The 19,067-nt window shown below is 40.8% G+C and overlaps 2 protein-coding genes across 12 annotated transcripts in view; both read left to right on the top strand.

Annotated features, from left to right (window-relative positions):
- Window positions 1–502: 502 nt before the first annotated feature.
- Window positions 503–6,627, top strand: cyp20a1 (cytochrome P450, family 20, subfamily A, polypeptide 1). Its single transcript, XM_085448408.1, has 13 exons — window positions 503–774; window positions 1,349–1,398; window positions 1,580–1,746; window positions 1,868–2,013; window positions 2,105–2,272; window positions 2,452–2,530; window positions 3,135–3,247; window positions 3,337–3,391; window positions 3,598–3,718; window positions 3,821–3,932; window positions 4,258–4,322; window positions 5,652–5,741; window positions 5,889–6,627. The coding sequence occupies exons 1-13, from the start codon at window positions 703–705 to the stop codon at window positions 6,040–6,042; spliced, it is 1,392 nt and encodes a 463-aa protein (XP_085304534.1). The 5' UTR covers window positions 503–702; the 3' UTR covers window positions 6,043–6,627.
- Window positions 6,628–6,702: 75 nt separating this feature from the next.
- The window catches only part of LOC146681083 (abl interactor 2-like), a 32,299-nt gene continuing 19,934 nt past the window's right edge, over window positions 6,703–19,067 (top strand). For 7 of the 11 annotated variants that reach the window (XM_085448401.1, XM_085448405.1, XM_085448403.1 and 4 more), the window contains exons 1-5: window positions 6,703–7,461; window positions 14,950–15,117; window positions 15,561–15,737; window positions 16,513–16,530; window positions 18,081–18,184. In XM_085448401.1, coding sequence (XP_085304527.1) covers window positions 7,345–7,461; window positions 14,950–15,117; window positions 15,561–15,737; window positions 16,513–16,530; window positions 18,081–18,184 — 584 coding nt within the window. In that variant the 5' untranslated portion in view covers window positions 6,703–7,344. The remainder of the gene's footprint in view (window positions 7,462–14,949; window positions 15,118–15,560; window positions 15,738–16,512; window positions 16,531–18,080; window positions 18,185–19,067) is intronic. The other 4 variants (XM_085448407.1, XM_085448406.1, XM_085448404.1 and 1 more) reach the window with 1 other exon arrangement.

Genomic DNA, 19,067 nt, shown 5'->3' with positions numbered 1-19,067 from the left:
CTTTGTCATCATTTTGCGTCATTTTGTTTCACTTTTCTTTTTGTTTTTCTTTTTAGCGATCCCTTTTGTAGTTGTTTTTTGTCCCTTTGGTGTCATTTGTGTCTTATCTTATGTCTTTCTGGTTATTTAGTGTCTCTGGTCTTGTTCATTCTTCTTTTTATAGTTGTTTTATGTCCTTGCTCCTGTTTATGTGCTTATTTCTCATTTTTGTGTTTTTGAGTATATTTTTACTCATGTTGTATCTCTTTGTGTGATTTTATTTTTATTCTTTGTAGTTTCTTATGCCTTTGCTCAGTGTGATTTTTTGTGTGTGTCTTTTTACATCATTATAAAATGACTTTATGGTCATTTTGTGTCCCTTTGAGTTGTTTTATGTCATTTTATGTATTTGTGATCATTTTGTGTCTCACTTGTCAACATTTCTGTTTCTTTGATCTTGTTTTGTGTCCCGACGACAAAGGGACAAAGACAGACAAAACGCGTTTTGTCTGTCTTTGCCCGTGTTTTGTGTCTCCTTGGTGTCATGCTTTTTCCTAAGATCCATTGGTTTGCTCTGCCTGCGATCCAGGCTGTATAATCGAACACAGATAACCGAGCAGTTGATGTTGACGTGGTAGTGATATATCTTGAGGTTTTTGGTGGAAACATTCAAATACACGTGAATAAAAGTTAGCAGAAACTGTTTGATAACAGCGAGCAATCATGCTGGACTTTGCCATCTTTGCTGTTACCTTTGTCATCATCCTGGTGGGCGCTGTCCTTTATTTGTACCCGGTAAGTTCCTGCAAGTTTGGCGTTAGCTTGCTACATTAGCGGGCTGTTGCCCTCATACCAGTGTCCCAACCAAAAAGCGCTTTTAAATGTTTTAGTTCTTGTTCACGAGTTGGAGCACATTATTCTGAACTATTTAAGAGATTAATTGAGTAAGGAGTGTATTTTGCACATTTCGGCTCCCATTTAATATAATATTCATTGACCTAGTCCAGAGAAATCCAACTTCAAGAAGACGGAATGAGCGAAAACGAGATTTTTTTTTTCTTCATTTTTATCAGTTTCCTTTATGTGTTTGTGTTACAAGCCGATTTATTTCTAAACTCCAACTAATTTACTTCACATCCCTAAACGATATCATGTTCCATATGCGCATGCCATTCAATAAGAAATTGTTAAATTTTGTATTTTTCAAAGAGGTTCTGAATGGGACCCGCTTTCCGACAGGCAGAGCCATTATTTTAAATTATGTAAAGACTTAGTAGACATGTGGACACCACTGTGAGAAAAACTACTCATGTTTAATGACTTGTATTTGTGTTAAACAACAAAATCTCATTTCTAATCATATTTTCAGTCATCCAGAAGGGCCTCTGGTATCCCAGGTCTCAACCCCACAGATGAGAAGTAAGTTTTCATCTTTACCTTTATTTTTTCTGCTTCTGTTAACTCTTATTCAGTAACAGCATTTTGTAAAATATAGTACATTGTGCATAATAATTAGCTTCTTAAGGGTCCTGTCATCCTAATAGCTTTTGTCAGTAAATATAAGCATATGTGCGTTAATGTTCTATTTTCTGTTCTCCAGGGATGGAAACCTGCAGGATATCATCGACAGAGGCAGTCTGCATGAGTTCCTCGTCGGCCTGCATGATGAGTACGGCTCCGTGGCCTCGTTCTGGTTTGGTGGTCGCCCTGTGGTCAGCTTGGGCTCCGTAAGCGAGCTTCAGCAACACATCAACCCCAACCACGCTAGTAAGCAAACCAGTTTGGATCAGCAGCTTTTCTTACACTCAGGAATTTGTTGGGAAAAATATCTAATTGAAAAGAAGAACATCCTTATGCATAAATCTGCTGTTTCCTGCTTCCTTTTTAGCCGACTCCTTTGAAACGATGCTGAAGTCGCTGCTCGGCTACAAGTCCGGGATGGGAGGTGGGGCCAGCGAGTCCATCATGAGAAAAAAAGTGTACGAAAGTGCCATCAACAGCACGCTGAAAAACAACTTTCCGCTTGTGCTCAAGGTTTCCAAAGCCAAGAAATAATTTTTCTAAAATAAATAAGAAAACCAAAAACTTCCTCACACTTCCTGCTAACTGATATCTTGTTTCTTAGCTGGTGGATGAGCTGGTGAAAAAGTGGAAGTCATTCCCAGAGGGTCAGCACACGCCTCTGTGTGCCCACCTGCTGGGCCTGGCCATGAAGACGGTCACCCAACTGGCTCTGGGCGAGCGGTTCGGGGACGACACTGAGGTCCTTGCCTTCCGCAAGAACCACGATGCGGTGAGAAATTTTAGCACAAACCTCTGTGCAGTAAGCTTGGGGGACACAAAACTTTACTTTATTGGGATGCTAATCAAAAATGCACCATGCTAAAGTTCTGCAGGGAGTTTAAGGCTCTGTAACTGATCATTGATTTTTATTAATTTATTTATTTTTGCTCTTCTGACTCACGCTTCCAGATCTGGTCAGAAATTGGAAAGGGCTACCTGGACGGCTCCCTGGAGAAGAGCTCCAGCAGGAAAGCGCACTATGAGAAGGGTGAGCGAAGGAGGCGTGTCAACGTGTGGGAGCGGTGTCTGGCTTTGTGTGGTGAAGCCAAATGGAAAGTCTGCAGAGGCTCCGATGTTATCTCTGTGTTAAGCCTCTTGACAGACAGACCGAGCACATTCACGGTTACCACCTTAATCAGCAGACAGGCTTTGTTTGGATAGGATCGATAGGGATTTACCTGCCAAGGACAGATGCTATTTTGGGTGCTGTCTGAAAGGGCTGCAAAGACTGCATTTAATGTGTAACCCCACAGAGAGTGTCTGGCACTTGTTCATGTCACTTCATGTAACTCTGACACCCAGTTCTCAAAAAGTGGCTCCCCAGGTGTGAGAATAATTTACCCTTTACCCTATTAGTGCAGACAGGGGAACCTCACATTCAAGGTTTTGATGATTCAGATGTTTTTAAAGGGCCTGTCCAGCAGCTGTGGGACAAAATCTGTGAGCCGTGCCGGGCTAGGATGTCAGATTAGATTAGATTAGATTAGATAGAACTTTATTAATCCCTCGGGTGGGTTCCTCTGGTTTTGAGCCCTTGAATGTGGTCGGAGTCGCCACGGCTCTCATCTTGTTTTTTCCTCCTCGGTGGTCAGCTCTGTCAGAGATGGAGTCTTTGCTGTTGTCTGTGGCGAAGGACAGGAAAGCCCAGAGGAAGCAGGCGGTGTTTGTGGACGCTCTGCTGCAGTCCAACTTCACAGAGCGACAGGTGAATGCTGATGAGCTTCTGCTTTACATCCTCAGCGCTTTCACAGAGGTAAGAAAAAAAAACGCTGAAATCTTGATTGTTTGTTTCAGATCATGGAGGACTGCATGGTGTTCACTTTGGCTGGATGTGTCATCGCTGCGAACTGTAAGTGGCCTGAATCAGAGGATGTGAAGCCTGCCAGATACAGTTTTTATAAGCACAGTTTCCCAGAGTTGTCTGATAGGCACTTAACAATAATGTAATGAACTTTTAGCTCTAAAAGCAAACAAAAGCTAACTTTTATTTATCTTTTATTAGCAAAATGTTGTTTTATTCTGATTCTAAGATTACACACTGTGGTGTTTTGGCAGTGTGTATCTGGGCTCTTTACTTCCTGTCCAATTCAGAGGAAGTGCAGGACAAGTTGCACCAGGAGCTGGAGGACGTATTGGGTTCTGATCCGGTTTCCCTCGACAAGATTCCTCAGCTCAGGTAAGCCTTTTGGACTTTTACGTATTTAGGCATTCTTGAGTCGTCCTTCACACGCGGTGCAGCCAATAACGTTGATGCGATCGCATTTCCGTCCTCGCGTAGATACTGCCAACAGGTCCTGAACGAGACGGTGAGGACTGCCAAGCTCACCCCCGTCGCGGCTCGGCTTCAGGAAGTGGAGGGCAAAGTCGATCAGCACGTCATCCCCAAAGAGGTATCCGGTTTCCCGGAGTCTGCGGCTCTCAGCCAGATTATTTCAGCTGCACAAACACAGTGTTTGCTGTGTTAATGGTAAACAAGAACAGATAGAAACATTAAATAGCGTAAGGAACATAAACCGAGGATTTTATTTTATTTTATTTTTTTAGATGCAACTTTTGAATGTTTATTTAAAGTCAAGCAAGCGATATTCCTGTTTTGTTTTATTTTTCTTCCTTCCCTATTAAAGTGCGTTGTTCCCTCAGTTTTCCCAGCTGAGGTTAAAATACAGCAGTTTTGTTACACGTAAACACTGTTGTTGTTGTTGTTGTTACTTTCAGACGTTGGTGATTTACGCCTTAGGAGTGGTTCTACAAGATGAGGAAACCTGGAGCAGCCCTTACAGGTTTGACATTTTGGTTTTGACATGTTCTTCAGCCAGTTTAAAAATGGCTGCCAGTTCAAATCCCACTCATTCAAAATCTGCAATACAAAGAAAACTGTACTGGGTCACTAAATTATCACTCTATAAAACAGGATCTGTAACGCTCATTCCCAGTACTTTATTTATATTCTGGGACTAGTATGGTATCCCTTACTAGACTAAGAGGTACCATGCTGTGCAAAAGCCCCTCATTTCTGTGTGTGTGTGTGTGTGTGTGTGTGTGTGTGTGTGTGTGTGTGTGTGTGTGTGTGTGTGTGTGTGTGTGTGTGTGTGTGTTAAGCAACCTTAACCAATGAATTGTTAAAACCTTACAAAGGCACCTAACTCAACTATGAACCAGTGTCGTGTCTACACATAACAGAGAACTTGGAAAAGATTTTAAATCTGATCTTTGTCTTTAACAGACATAAAATAGCATTTTTCCAGAGCTATTAGCTGAAAGGTTGACACATCTCGATGTGTTGTGCAGCATGTCCTTAAAAATGTTGAGGGAACTGAACAAGTTCAGGACAAAAAGATGCATGCTAAGAGATGCATCTTAAACTTCAGCTTATCTGTCACTGTTCATGGAAGTCTCAGTGGATGGATTGCTGTGAAGAAGCCATTCTTACTGAAGGGAATCAGGGAGAAAGGTTGAGGTATGAAAATTACACAAGAACTGGACTGAAAATCAGTGACAACATATCTGATCTTGTTAAAAGTAACGATTATAAACAAAGAAAAGTGCAGTCAGATTTTGATCCACCATCCAATACCATCTGGAAAGCATCTGATTGGCAGCGGTTTCATCCCAGAGGCTCAAATATCGATTTGGTGAGCTTGAAACTTTTGTTGTAGCTCCACCAGGGGTCAACATTTAGTTAATGGATTAGGAAAAATTTTACAGGAAGAGCTCAAATAATTTAGTTGATCATCAACACATCTATTTAATTTTTCCTCTATTTCATAAGTAACTTCAAAACTAATGGCATTTTGTCATCAGCCTTAGCTGTTATTTGTGGGGGGGTTGCTTTGAAGTTAATTCTAACCGGTGGGTGGAAATAAAACCTGCTAGCATTACCGTGTAGAGCTCGCTGGATTATCAGGTGTTTCCTGTTAAGTCTACAGGTGCATGTCACAGTTATCACCGGGCATTCATCTGCCTTCACCAGGTAACATAAATCTGCAGCCATCAAATAAACTGCAGTTAAAATAATGTGACAGCTTCACAGTGAGGGGCTTTTTTTCTTCCAAGTTAAAGTTGTAATATGTCTGTTTACTGGTTTGGTGAATACTTCAATCCTCCCTCAGGTTTGACCCAGATCGATTCGAGGAAGAATCGGCCAGGAAGAGCTTCTGTCTGCTCGGATTCTCAGGGAATCAGACGTGTCCAGAGCTCAGGTAAGAGGAAATTATCCACACTCTGTCACTCAGACTGCTAATTGTGAAAGCAGACTTCATTAGACCAACTTTGGGAAGTTTTGATAACTATTTGAAGCTCTTCTACACCTGGATGTCCTGCATCAATCACTATTTGGTCTCCGTTAGGTTTGCCTACACTGTGGCTACGGTCGTCCTCAGCACGTTGGTGCGGCAGCTGAAGCTCCACCGACTGAAGGGGCAAGTGGCCGAGATCCGATCCGAGCTGGTATCCGCACCGAAGGACGAAACCTGGATCACCGTCAGCAGAAGAAGCAGCTAAAACAAAGATTTAGAGAAAACGATGAAGAGCAAAAAGCAACACATTTAACATCACTGAATGAAATTACCAGCAGAGTATTCCCTGTTAGACGTCATCGTAGTTCCCCATCATGATGCCAGTAGTTTGGACTGACACTCTTAATTTGTAGGATTTTAAAGGCTGTTTCACCCACCTTGTACCACCACTGAGGCCTTAAGCATGACATTAGCTTTTTCCACTCACAGGTTTAGTTTGTCGAACGCTTCCTGTCTCTTCAGGGAGGGAGGCTCGACGAGTAAAGCTGGAGTTGCTAGGTTCTGGTGGTCTCTGGTGAAAGCCAGTCGAACTGCAAAGCACTGGGCTTTGAACACAGATCCTTTTAAAAGGATGTTGGGCCCTCGGGCCACCCTCATGGAGTCTGTTTCTGTTTCTCTAGTTTGGGAAGAAACATGCGCATGAGCATCTTCTGGGTTGATGAGCCTTTCTACCATCCTGGTATATTCTCCACATCCTCAAGACTGTGTTGGGCAGACATCGCCTCATGCTACCAGGAAAAATCTGAACTCGAGAAAAAAAAAAGTCTGTGGCCACAACCTACTAAACCTTTTATGGGGGTTGTCTTCTTGTTGCCTCTCCAGTTCATCTGCTGTTGGAAACACTGATATCCCTGAAGATCCACCAACTTGTGATGATCAAGTGCTAAGCAGTGTGTATTTCCAGCCCACATGTGCAAGACATTTTAAATTAAATTGGGCCTGAACATGTATAATAAATCAATAATAGCTGTTATTTTGTTTATTGGATCAACAGGTTGGTGTATAAGAGACCAGAAAATAGTAAAAGCATCTCAGCTTTCTACAGGGGGAAGGAGGCGCTTTTAGCTCCAGAAAGTTATTCAGTGATTAGTTATTGAGTGATTGTTGCAGCTTTAAATTAAATGTTATGAGAGCTTTACAGAAGGGGAAGCAAAATCCTATTTTCTTCTCCTACTCCAGACTGGCTTCACAGTAACTAAAGCCTTAAAGAGTAATAAAAAATGAGTCCAGGAAATGTATTACAGGTTTTTATTGCGTACAGTAGTTAATATATAGTTATGAAATGTTTTATTCGCTGAGTTAAATATTTCTGAATTGAAAACTAATTAAAGAAAGAAAGAAAGAAAGAAAGAGAAATAAATAACCTCTGAAGCACTCAGCAGTGGGAGTGTGCTGTGATGCCGCTTTGTTATTAATTTTGGGAAGCCCGGCTGTGGGGAGAGCCCTGCGGTACCGCGGGCGGCCACGGGGGCGCCAGAGAGCGCACCTCTCCGCTAAAGATGTGAAAATGGCGGAGCTACAAATGCTTCTGGAAGAGGAGATTCCAGCGGGACGAAGCGCGCTGCTGGACAGCTTCACTAATTTGGAAAGAGTCGCGGAGTACTGCGAGAGCAACTATGTCCAGGTAGGCTGACACAACCGTGGAGGGGAAGAAGGTGTAGTTTGTTTGTTTCTTTTTTTTCTCAATGGAGCGAAGTGGTGCTAGGCTAACTGATGCTAGCGCTGCCGATGCGGTGCAGCCGTGCTGTCAGCTAGCCTCGGCTAGCGCAGCAACAACCTGCTGCCGATGCGGGGTTTTTTTGTTTGTTTTTTAAAATTAGATAACAAACTCATAATGTGGCAATTCCCCACCCGATTCATACCGCTATTTGTTTTCCTCTGTGTAACGATGTGTGTGAGCTGTGCATCCCACCGTGGTGGGTTAGCCGGGTAGCTCGTTAGCTTGCTGCTCGTCATCACCCCTCAAACCACCGAGCAGGCACCGTGAAAATCGATTTCTGTGCTCCGTGCGGGGATCAATCACTGCCAGCCAGCTGATCAGGCTCCGGCCTCAGATGTGGGACGCGATATCAAGGCAGATTAACCTCTGATAGGCTGTGACAGGAGACAACCCGCCGTGACAGCGTTACAAACAACTGATTTATGATGCTGTTGATGTAGCAGCCACACTTAAAACCCTTTTAAAATGCTCAGCCTGAAGCCATTCATGTGCACCTCCGTGCAGGAGAGGGGAGGGGGGTGATGTGGATACATTTCTGCCTGTGTGTGAGTGCAGCCATTCAGATGCTTTGAAATTCTGCAGGTGTGATCTCATCTCATTTCGGCATCTCCACTCATCACACACTCGCAGGCCAGCTTTCAGTAGGTGAGAAATCAGGGAATAAGCTAGGACACAAGGTGTGATGCTGAAATCTGACATCCCTGATGAGCTGGGCTGATCAGGTCTGACAAGTTGCCCTGGAAAGAAGAAGAAGAAGGAGGAGAGAGGTGGTGGATGTTGGCAGCTTGCTGTCTGGCAGGTTGCCCTGTGAGGTTTTCCCAGCTGCTGTCAGATGGATGTTATCACTTATAGATCAGCTGGACAGAAGCAGGAAGCATCAGGAGAATGTTTAGTGTGATGCTTCACCTCTTACGTTTTCATATTTTCTGTCCTTTTCTGTTTTACTTTAAAGCAGACTTCTTACAGCATTAGTCATTGAGGAATTTAAACCTGCTAACTAATATTTCGGGTTGTCATTCACATGATGCCACAGGTGTGTTTGCTCGAACTCCACGCCCAGGACTTGTTTGCAGTCAAGGGATGTTTCACTAACAAAACCAATCCCTAGTGTTTGAGATGTTTGTATTCACAGACTTCAAAGTAGGGCTGCTCGATTATGGCAAAAATGATAATCACGATTATTTTCACTGAAATTGAGATCGCGATTATTTGACGATATTTATTTAACCCTTTAAGACCTACTATAGAACCAAGTCCGCCAGAGCTTATATTATTTTTTTACATGTTGTAGTGCCATTTGTGGGAGCATTTCAAGTTGCTAAATAACTGTTATAGCCCATATTTTAATAATATGTATGCATTAAGTCCATAGTAACTACATTAATTGCAAAAAAGTGCAATAAACTACAAAAAAATTGAAAATCGCTTTTGTTTTGTTTTTTTTACATATATTTCTACTTGGAGAAATTTAAGAGGTTTATCCCTCAAAACTTTAAATACAAAAAAGTTGCAAAAAATAGTTTACAACAACAGGAAATTTATTTTGAGTGTCTTCATAGTTTTATTTTGGAGATACAGCAATTTTTATATACACTGCAGGAAAAACAAAAAAAACAATCCTATGATGCAAATTTGCAAAGAAAACAGCAGGTGCATCAAAATAAACTCTTTCCAGCAGTGCAATTCGAGTTCTAAGCATCCCAGAAACTATTCAGAAAAGTCAAACACTCAATTAGTGGATAATTGAGTGTTTCCTCTATTTATCAGTTACTTTCTCTCAGACTCTTTCGACTTTTTAATTCGTGGAGTGATCGTTTATCACAAAAGTCACTTTTTTTTCTTCTTTTTTTTCCATGCACTGTTGGCAAACACTGTGCCATCAAAAGTGCATGAATTCTGTTTGGTTTACCAGCCGGCAAAAAAAGAACCACGTCCGTGCTGGTCCTACGCCTGCTTGCCTACCTGCCTGTCTGACCCGAGTCATTTCTAGCCTAACTACATTCTTACAAAACCCACAAACAAAAGGGGCAACAACTGAAATAATGAGCAAAATATTTTCACAATTTTCTTTGGTGGGGAGCAAAAGCGGTCCTGCAAATATTTTCAGCATCACTACGCCTGTCTTATCTTTGACATCTGATTCAGACTTTTGGATTGTGGAGCCTATAACACAACCTACCCAAGTTGCTGAGGTCATTGCTGTTATTTGTGGTCATGTCCCGGTGCTTTACATGTGGTGACAACCATGATAGAAACCAATAAAATCCTCTTTGTTCCGGCCATGTTTATCCCTCACGTCTGTTCTGATGGTTTGAGGAATCTCTTACATTGACATGTAATTCTTAATCCTTATACTGAGGTGATGATTGTTACTTTTCTGGTGTGTGTGGACTCGGTTGTTAGTTTTAAGCCATTTTGGATATGTTGTGATGTTTATTTTTGTTAATTGTGGTTCCCATTAGAGTCAAAAAGATGAGGATAGAGTGCTACTTTGTGGTCGACAACTTTCTTACTGTATGAGCCGGTCATTGGTTTCTCAGCCGAATCAGCCACTCATCATTTCAAAAAACCACAATGTTCAGCTCAAGAAGGTAAAATGGGACTTCTTACACCAAACATACAGTCTGTGGTTTGATGTTGTCAAGACAACGTGATGAAACATTGTTCAAAGGAATTATTAAGCTTTGGGACACTTTTGGGTGTTTGAAGCAGAGATCCAGTTAGATATTGACAGGAAGCTGTTCGGTCACTGTATTCGCTCTGAAATGACTATGCAGAGTTGTGGTATATTTGTAATGTGCTACCTTTACTTGGTGCCAGAGCTCATTATGATATATTGTTTTCAAGAGGCCCAAAATGTGCTTTCTAACAGCTGTTGTAGTATTTGGCTGAATGTTTGTCATACTGTTTGTACAAAGGCTCGTTTTACTGGTCCAACTCGTGTAGAGAGCAGTGCTGCTGCTGCTGCTTTTTTTTTTTTTTTTTTTTTTGCGTGGTGGCTTGAAAGCAGCCTTGTCCAAACGTTACTGCTACCCTTGAGCTTTAGTAGTGAATGACAGCCTACCAGGTGCCAGTACAAATGAGGGGACATGTTTTTTAGGGCAAATAATTGTTTTAATTAGCGTTTTTCTGACTTAAAATGGGTTGAAGATGCATGTAAGCCCAATCAGTAAGGGTGCAGCAAAGGCTCTGAATCTGTTATAACTTATTTAAGTGAAATTTACCTTTTTTTTTTTTTTTTTTTTTTTTTTTTTAAATTGTCTCTGCCCATTTTGACTTAAATTGTTAATTATGGTTTAGTAATGGAGTGATATCCATCCTCTCTTACCGTATACGTATCACTGGATTAAATCCGTCTCTCCTGTGCCAGCAGGTGCTCTCGTGACTTTTACCACATAACCTGCTTGTCCTCATTCTATAGCAGCGCTGCGTCCTCTGCTCTCCTGTAAATGATGTCATTTGTTTGCATGCCGTGCCAGATGCTTAAACTAGTTGGATTAGGGGTGTGTGTGTGTGTGTGAGAGAGAGATTGTTTAAAATTTAAAAAGTGCGCTGCATGTTTCACATGAAAGGGACTGATTACCACAGAGGGTGCTGCTCATTGAAGTCGTCATTGAAATCCCCGGATTGTTGCTTGATGCTGCCTCTCATTTTTTTGTGTTTTGTTTTTTCCTCACAGTCTTATGTCAGTTTAGCCCAGATATCCTTTCATTCTGATTCGATGTGTTTGTACAAAGGTTTCCTGTTAAAACTAACAAATTAATAAAGAAGAGAAGGAAAGACGTGGGCTTTCCTATTATCCTGGCATCGCAGCCCTGGATTTTGGGGAGTTAACAGCATTGCTTAAATTTGAATTTTAAAGTAAAATCAATAAGTCGATATCCAATCACAGCCTAAAGGCTGCTGCAAACAATGCAGGTAATCTGCTGCTGTCTCTCGCACACAGGAAACTCTGAGCGGTTTTGTCGCCACTAATTTTTGTTGGTTACACTGCAGATTATGTGGAAATGGCGAGCTACAGCAATCAGACTTTTGCAGACCCTCAGATGACATTTTAATGAAGCTTGTTTTATCCCAGCTTAAATCTACAGCCTTACGATGGTCTTTTTTAGAAGCAAGAACAATGAAGTTTGTTCTGCGTCTTTAAGAAAACACCTTGAAAATAACTCATCTTTATTAAAGTAGCTGCTTATGATTGAGAGGGAAAAAAACAGAAATGAGTAATCTGAATATTTTATGACTCTAAAATGCTCAGAATTTTTTTTTAAAAAGCCCTTAATCATTGCTAAAAGACTAACATTACTTGTTTAAATCTAAACAAAGGCAGTGCTTGATCACATAGACCAAATTAAAGCTGCAAATTGCCACATTTGAGAAGCAAAAATGTTTTTGTTTTTTTTTGGTGTCTGCCTTTGCTTTCATTCACACCATTATGTGCTGGCTTTGTGCTGCAGCTCGACCCCGCATGCTGCGCTCGGTGCAGTGTCACGGAGGATTAAGGAACACAGTTTCCCAGCAGAAACATTAGCCGATCCATCTGCCCTTTGATGTTCCTGTCGACGTGCCCACGCCGTGCCCACGGCCAATCGGCTGCCTCTGAACACTGCTTTCACGCCAGCTGCAGCTGTTTTACCTGCTACTCACTTCACTGCCGCTAAGCTCTTTTCTCTTGCTTCACTACAAATTTGCTTCTTGGTGCTGAAACCTTTTGCTCTCCATCCTGCTGACACTGACTGCATTCAGGCTCCACTTTTTGTGCACTGCTTTTTGTGTTGGGATGATATTTTCTTTAGCATTGAAGTAGCTCTAACTTCTTTAATGCCTTTTTGAAGTGCTCATGTGGGTATTTATCATTAGTGGGTCAGCACTGAGTTAAATGGTAACTATGTGCCGGGTTCAACATAACCTGTAGCCCCATTAAATCGTCCTTCATAAGGTGTGTTTGGATAATTACATGGAAAGGGGTCTTTTTAGCTGATCCATCCACTGGGGCTTGTTTTTTACAAACCCGTAGCTCAGCTAATTTGGAATCAAGTTCAAATGAAAGCCGTCTGTCTCTGTTCACCATCCTCTCCTTGCACAGAGGGCTGTGTAGCCTCAAAGCTGAGGTGCAGGTTCTTCCTGAGGCTGTGAGGTTCGTGTTTGTAATCTCTTGTATGACAGTAAATGAATACTGAATAAGAAGTCCTAGATTAACTCATTCACTGCCAGCCATTGGCAGTGAATGAGTTAAACCCATTGACTCATTCACTGCAATTGACGGCTATAGACGTCAATGGCAGTGAATGTGTTAATTTCCAGCCTGGGAACTTTCTTTTGAAGTGTGTGTGTTCTTTCTGTGCTTGTATCGTTCTCTTCTGATAGTCCGTCTTCCCCACAGGGGCTAAATTATACATGTGAGGTTAAATGATGATTTCAGCCACCAGTGGCTGTAGGCTAAAATGTGTGTATAGTAGGGCTGGGCCATATCATACCGTTCACGGTAATACCGGTATAATGTTGGGCAACGATAAGAAAATGAAATATCACGATAGAATATGGGTAAAATGCGCATGCACAGTGCCTCTGTTTCCATATGCACATGGCGGAAAAAGCTGGCGGCGACAGAGAATGAGAAGGGTGAAAGCGGATCGTTGAATGAAACAGATGAACTAGAATCGGTTTGTAAAATTGCTGCAACTTGAGTGGTGTGGAGCTGGTTTAGCTTTCGTCCGTCAGATACACAACAAAGCACTATTTTAGGTAGCGCATGCTAGCGGGCCGTCGTTATTACCGTGCTTTTTGGAAAATACGGCGCACTTAAAATCAATCCTTTGATTTTTCTGAAAATCAACAGAGCCCCTTATAATCCCGTGTGCCTTATGTATGAATTTTGGTTGTGTTTACTGACCTCGAAACGATTTTATGTCGTACACGGTGCTCAAAAATCTGTCAGATGTTTTAGTACGACTTTGCTAAGCTACGAACCCGCACCACTTGATGGATTGTCAGAGCATTACGGTTATCGTAGGCAGGCGCCTCGCGGAGTGATACGTACTGTGCTTCAACATAATATTACCGTATTGTGTGTGTATAACCTCTTTAAGTTTTGTGGATGTTATACATGGTTATGCTGAGGATATGTCGGCCAATTTCCACTGGAAATGCCTTTTGGTTAAACTGTCAGCAAGGAATTTGCATTTGCACTGTTACATTTTTATATAACTTTAATCAACATAAAAAAAAACATCTGCTTGTTTAAGTGAAAATACATTGATGTTTTGTTTTTTGTTTGCACTAATAAAGTTGTGGAGTTGTAAAGTATTTTGTCTAGTGTCAATTATATCGTCAGTTATATCGTTATCGCAAATTTTCAAATGTATATCGTGATAAATATTTTTGGTCATATCGCCCTGCTCTAGTGTATAGATGTGCAAACAGTTGCTTGGTTTGCATGCTGACATTTCGGCAAACACTTTCTGACTGGCGGCAGGGTCTTTGAAAGGACTACGTTTTTAATTACTTTGTTAGTGTTATTCCTAAACATTGTTGTGTACTTTTTATGGACCAATTTTACAGAATTAACAGCCTAATAACATCTTTTTTTTTTTTTTCTTTGAAGAGATGCTGGCATTATAATAGACATTTTATTTGAGTGGATATCACCTTTAGCCTATAATAATATGCATCTTGCTGTTCCTGCTGCTACAGTAATCATCAGGGCACTGATGATAGTACTTTATGTTTTGTTAGGAAAACGGGAACTAGGTGTAGTATGTTACTGAAATGCAAAAACACAAAGAAAATGTAAAGAAATGAGGACTTTTGCACAATATTGTAGTACTCATTACAGAAAGTGTTTTGACACAAAAGCAGAACATCTCTGTCTTCTTATGTTTCTGCACTTGTAGAGAATAAATGTGCAGATGTTGACTGCTGTTCTTCCTGTAGAAGCCAAGCCGACTGGAACAATCCATTTATATTCTGCTTGTTTTTGTCAGGGATCAAATGCAAACACAGTCGTTTCAGAGATGCCAGAACCCTGTGGGGGAACCAGTCGTCTGCTGCAACCTCTAATCTTTGTAGCTGCCCACCCTCATACAGCAGGCTAGAAGTAGCCCTGGAAGTGTGTAAATGCCCCCTGTGGGATTTCCTCTGTGTTTTGACATGGTCCTTGTCTAAACTGTTAGACTCATCTGAGTACAACAAGCACTACAAAATATGCAGGAATCTTGTAGTGTAAAGGTGGCCCACTTAAAGTCCGCATTTTTTCAGAATGTCCTCAGGTAACACAGGCTGTGTTTTCCCCTCTGCTCCCTCAGTTTTCATCACTTTGTAAAACCTGCATCGTTTGCTTTCCATGAAATGCAAATCGTGTCTTTTGAAAGTCAAATATCCATTTCTCTTCTTCAGTCTCCAGACAAGCAGAGGGCGCTGGAGGAGACCAAGAACTACACCACCCAGTCTCTGGCCAGCGTAGCCTACCTGATCAACACGCTGGCCAACAATGTCCTGCAGATGTTGGACATCCAGGCCTCGCAGCTCCGCCGCATGGAGTCCTCCATCAACCACATCTCACAGGTGAGGGAAGTTAAACAAATCAGGCTTTTGACTCACCTGCCAAGAAGGAACCCCCTCCATCAGTTCTCAAAGCACAATTAACAGTTAAATATGGCCTTTTAATTCTCTTTGTCCTTTTTCTATTGGGTATTAAGCACTGTGTAAGCCTGATTAATGAGGTTTTAATAAAGTTTTACTATCCAAATGGACCAGACGCTGATGTGACTGTGTGGATAATGAATGTATAATTCAGTGTATCTGCATTGCAGGTAAATATGTGTGCTGGAGCTGCACGCTGGATCGAAAGATAAAAGGGTTTCAACATGCAACAGATACTTCAAAGCAATTAAAACCCTAAATTATGAAACACTCTGAAACACCTCTTCCTCCTAATAAAGTCTTGGCAGGCTTTCAGGACTAAGTGTTTTAATTTTAAGAAATGAAAACATGCCTCTCATCCTTAGACGGTGGACATCCACAAAGAGAAGGTAGCACGGCGGGAGATCGGCATCCTCACCACCAACAAGAACACGTCCCGTACGCACAAGATCATCGCCCCGGCCAACCCTGAGAGGCCTGTGCGATACATCCGCAAGCCCATCGACTACAGCCTGCTAGATGACATGGGCCACGGAGTTAAGGTGCTGTTTCTGGGCTTTTTTCCCTTAAATTTGGCCAAAAGTAGTCTTAAAAAGTCACCAACCACATGCCAGTTTATAAGAGTGATGTGATTATTTTTATATTATAAAAATAATCACATCACTTACTTAAATAGTTAAATACAATACTTAAATATTGATTTAAGGGATAGAATTTAGTTTATATTGGTATTTTTTTGCATGCAGTACTGTCAAATACTTAACTTTAGGGGTCAAAAGAAGACCATGGAAATGTGTTTGAATGTCGGAATTAATCCAGGCTGCTCACTGATGAAAGTCTAAAGATAAGCAAAGGACTTGTAGAGGTCATGTTCTTTATTATTAGGTTTCAGTGGTTTTCAAAGTCAAGAAATCTAAGAAAAAAATCAATGACTCAGGCTTTTCACATGGACGGGGAGCCAGTGACGGCCAGGACATTAAGCCTGTCACCTGCAGCTGGAAACAGGCTTTTCTCATGATTTTATGTTTAATAAAATCATGGGAGAGGCTGATTCTTAAAGCTTTGTTCCTGCTGACTTTCTGAACAATGACGAGCTTGTTTATACAGAAAACCGAAGCGCTGGCTTTCAACCTTATGAAGGTCGAATTCCTCAGATTTTAAACACTAAGCTATTGTTGGCCGGATCTCTCCAGCTCGGCTTTGTGAAGCACAAGCTTGAACAACTGTTGTTTTCCTCTCCTCCTTCACACACTAATCACCTGATTTCTTCTCTCTCTCTTTATGCTTGCCTAACTTTATCTTTGTTACCAACTGTAGTGGTTGCAAAGGTTTAAGGTAAGATTTCCAAAGTAAGAGCCCCAAACAAGGAAGGGCTTTTTGTGATTTGTGGATGTTTTGTATTGTTGTGTCTGTGGTTTCTTTTACATTTTTGGTTTGTTTGCAGTTAAAGATGTGTTTGCTTACAGATATTCAGATTATATTTCAGAAAAATGCTTTAACCTCCTAGGACCTGGCGTCCACATACATGGACATCACATTTTGGGTTATTTAGAGTAAAATACTAAATTTTGCTCTACAAGGGCCTGATATCCACTTACAAGGACATTATACTGCTACTGTTCTATCAAAATTTTAAACGAATATCCTCATATGTGGCTCTTATTTTTCTTAAAATCAAAAATAAGGTTGAAAAAAAATCTGGTAATTCTTTATTTTTACATTCATCGGGCCCCAATATGCCCAAATATCAAAGAGAAATTAAAAATGCATGTCGTGGAAGAGTTCGGGTCTTAGGAGGTTAAAAATGAACTTGTGAAAAATCCTTTTCCTGTCACATTTTTAATGCACAAAAAAGTAGAAATATCAGTATTCGCTTCATGTTGTCGTTTTTGGAAATAAAACCTGGAAAAACCTTGAAAGATGCAAAATTTACAGCTGGTATGAGAGGAAATGCAAATGCATTACACCATAATTTGGAGCATATTTGCATCCATGTGTCGCGTAAACTGCAATTTATATTTGATTACTACAACCACAATTGAATCACAACAACCAGCTTTGTATCATCAACACCAACTGTTATGATTTTATATTTTAGTTGATGATGATGATGATAATAATATTGTGTTACATAGGAGAGCCTAATTTGACTCTGACACTTCTGTTATGCCTTTCAACAGACTGTCTGACTTAGATAAGCCTACTGAAGGCCGTCTCCCTGTACTTTGTCGTGCTATGACTAAAAAAAACCCCAAACTTTTATGTGCTTTGACCTAATTTAACATTTTAGCAACTTTTAATTTGAATTTGTGGCAATTTGTGAATCTGTGACAGAACGTAAAGAAAAGCAGAAAGTTTCAAGACCTTTATTATCATTATCCAACAGAAAGCTGGTTGTAATGACCAAGTGTGCAAAGGCAAAATCTATCCATCAGCACTTCTAAAACCAGCCAATTAGCATGTAATATATTTTCTTTCTTTTTAAACTGCTTCAAGTCTTAGTCACCCACATTTATTCAGCATTCATATATTATCTATACCTAAGCACTTTATCTAACATTCACACAATCACACTCATACTCGCTGGATGCACCTCCTCCCAATGCCTCCATGCAGCCGATGCAAATTCACCAACCTTCCGATCAGTAGATGACCTGCTCTTACCAACTGAGCCTTAGTGTGGACGATGGAGATGAATTCTTGTTACTTGGGCAGATGTTGTTACCTCCTCATGCTAACCTAAGCTGCCTCCTATAGGAGTGCTGTTGATCTTATCTTCTAACTCTCATCACAAAATAAAGGATAATTTGAAGGTTGACAGCTGTGTAAGAAGTCTAATGGTTAACCAGCAGATTTCTAAACCAATGTCCACCTACCTGCCACAGGCCAGCGCTCAGAACATGAAGGCTGGAGGAGGCGGACTCCCTCGCACCAACCCCCCCACACAGAAGCCCCCGAGCCCACCCATGACGGGGAAAGGGACGCTTGGGTATGTAAGCTGTGCAACCACCTTGATGTATGTTGAGACGTACGTACGGCGTGCAGAGTCGGTTTTGGGAAGGTAACGACAAGGCCTGTCATATGGACGTGGTTACTCCCAGTTTCATCATCGCTCCTTTACCTCCTGGTTTAATTAGTCTCTTCAGGGTGGTTTCAAATCTGTTTTAGGGCCAGTTCACATTTCTGTGCTGCTGAGACAACCTCATTTCTTTTATACAAGAAATATTTTTACATCAAGCTGCATGCTGAATTTTGGATTTGTTAGGGTTTCTCGCTCTCAGCCATGCACCATGCATCTTTTAAATAGGTTTCCCTAAATTCTAAAGAGTTGGGTTTTTTTTTTTTTGTTTGTTTGTTTTTTTTTGTGTGCAAGTGTGTTAAAGTTTGCTCTTTTTGGGATGCTTAAAGTTGTCTTTTGATAATCTACTTGATATGAATATAAGCAGCAGTGTTTGCAAAATACGAGCTGATGTCTGTTCACAATTTTCTTTTTTTTCTTCTTCTTCTTCTTCTTCTTGTTTTTTTTTTTTTTTGTTTGTTTTTTGTTTTTTGTTTTGTTTGTTTGTTTTTTGTGTTTTGTTTGTACCCAATTTAATACCTGGCTTTTTTCTTTTTTCTGGCATTCAAGACCAGAACAAGGATTTTTAAATCCCTTATTTTAGGAAAAGAAACTTTATATTTTGGGGTTTGTAGAAGAAGAGATTGGTTTTGTATTGGTTGTCATCTAAAGAAGAAAAAAAAAAAGCTCTTTTATTCTATTTTTAGTTCAAACTTATTAAACTCCTCCTGACTGAAATTAGATCAGACATCAAAATGAAAAAGCATCAAATGGGAAAAACAAACAATATTGTTAATTTTAATTTCTATCAGCT

This window comes from Copadichromis virginalis, linkage group LG23 (assembly GCF_057382275.1).
Source record: "Copadichromis virginalis isolate Kocher_CV1m ecotype Utaka linkage group LG23, C_Virginalis_male_GT1.1, whole genome shotgun sequence".
Taxonomy (NCBI): Eukaryota; Metazoa; Chordata; class Actinopteri; order Cichliformes; family Cichlidae; genus Copadichromis; species Copadichromis virginalis.
Note: the sequence above shows the minus strand (reverse complement) of the source record. Positions and strands in the feature narration are given on the sequence as shown.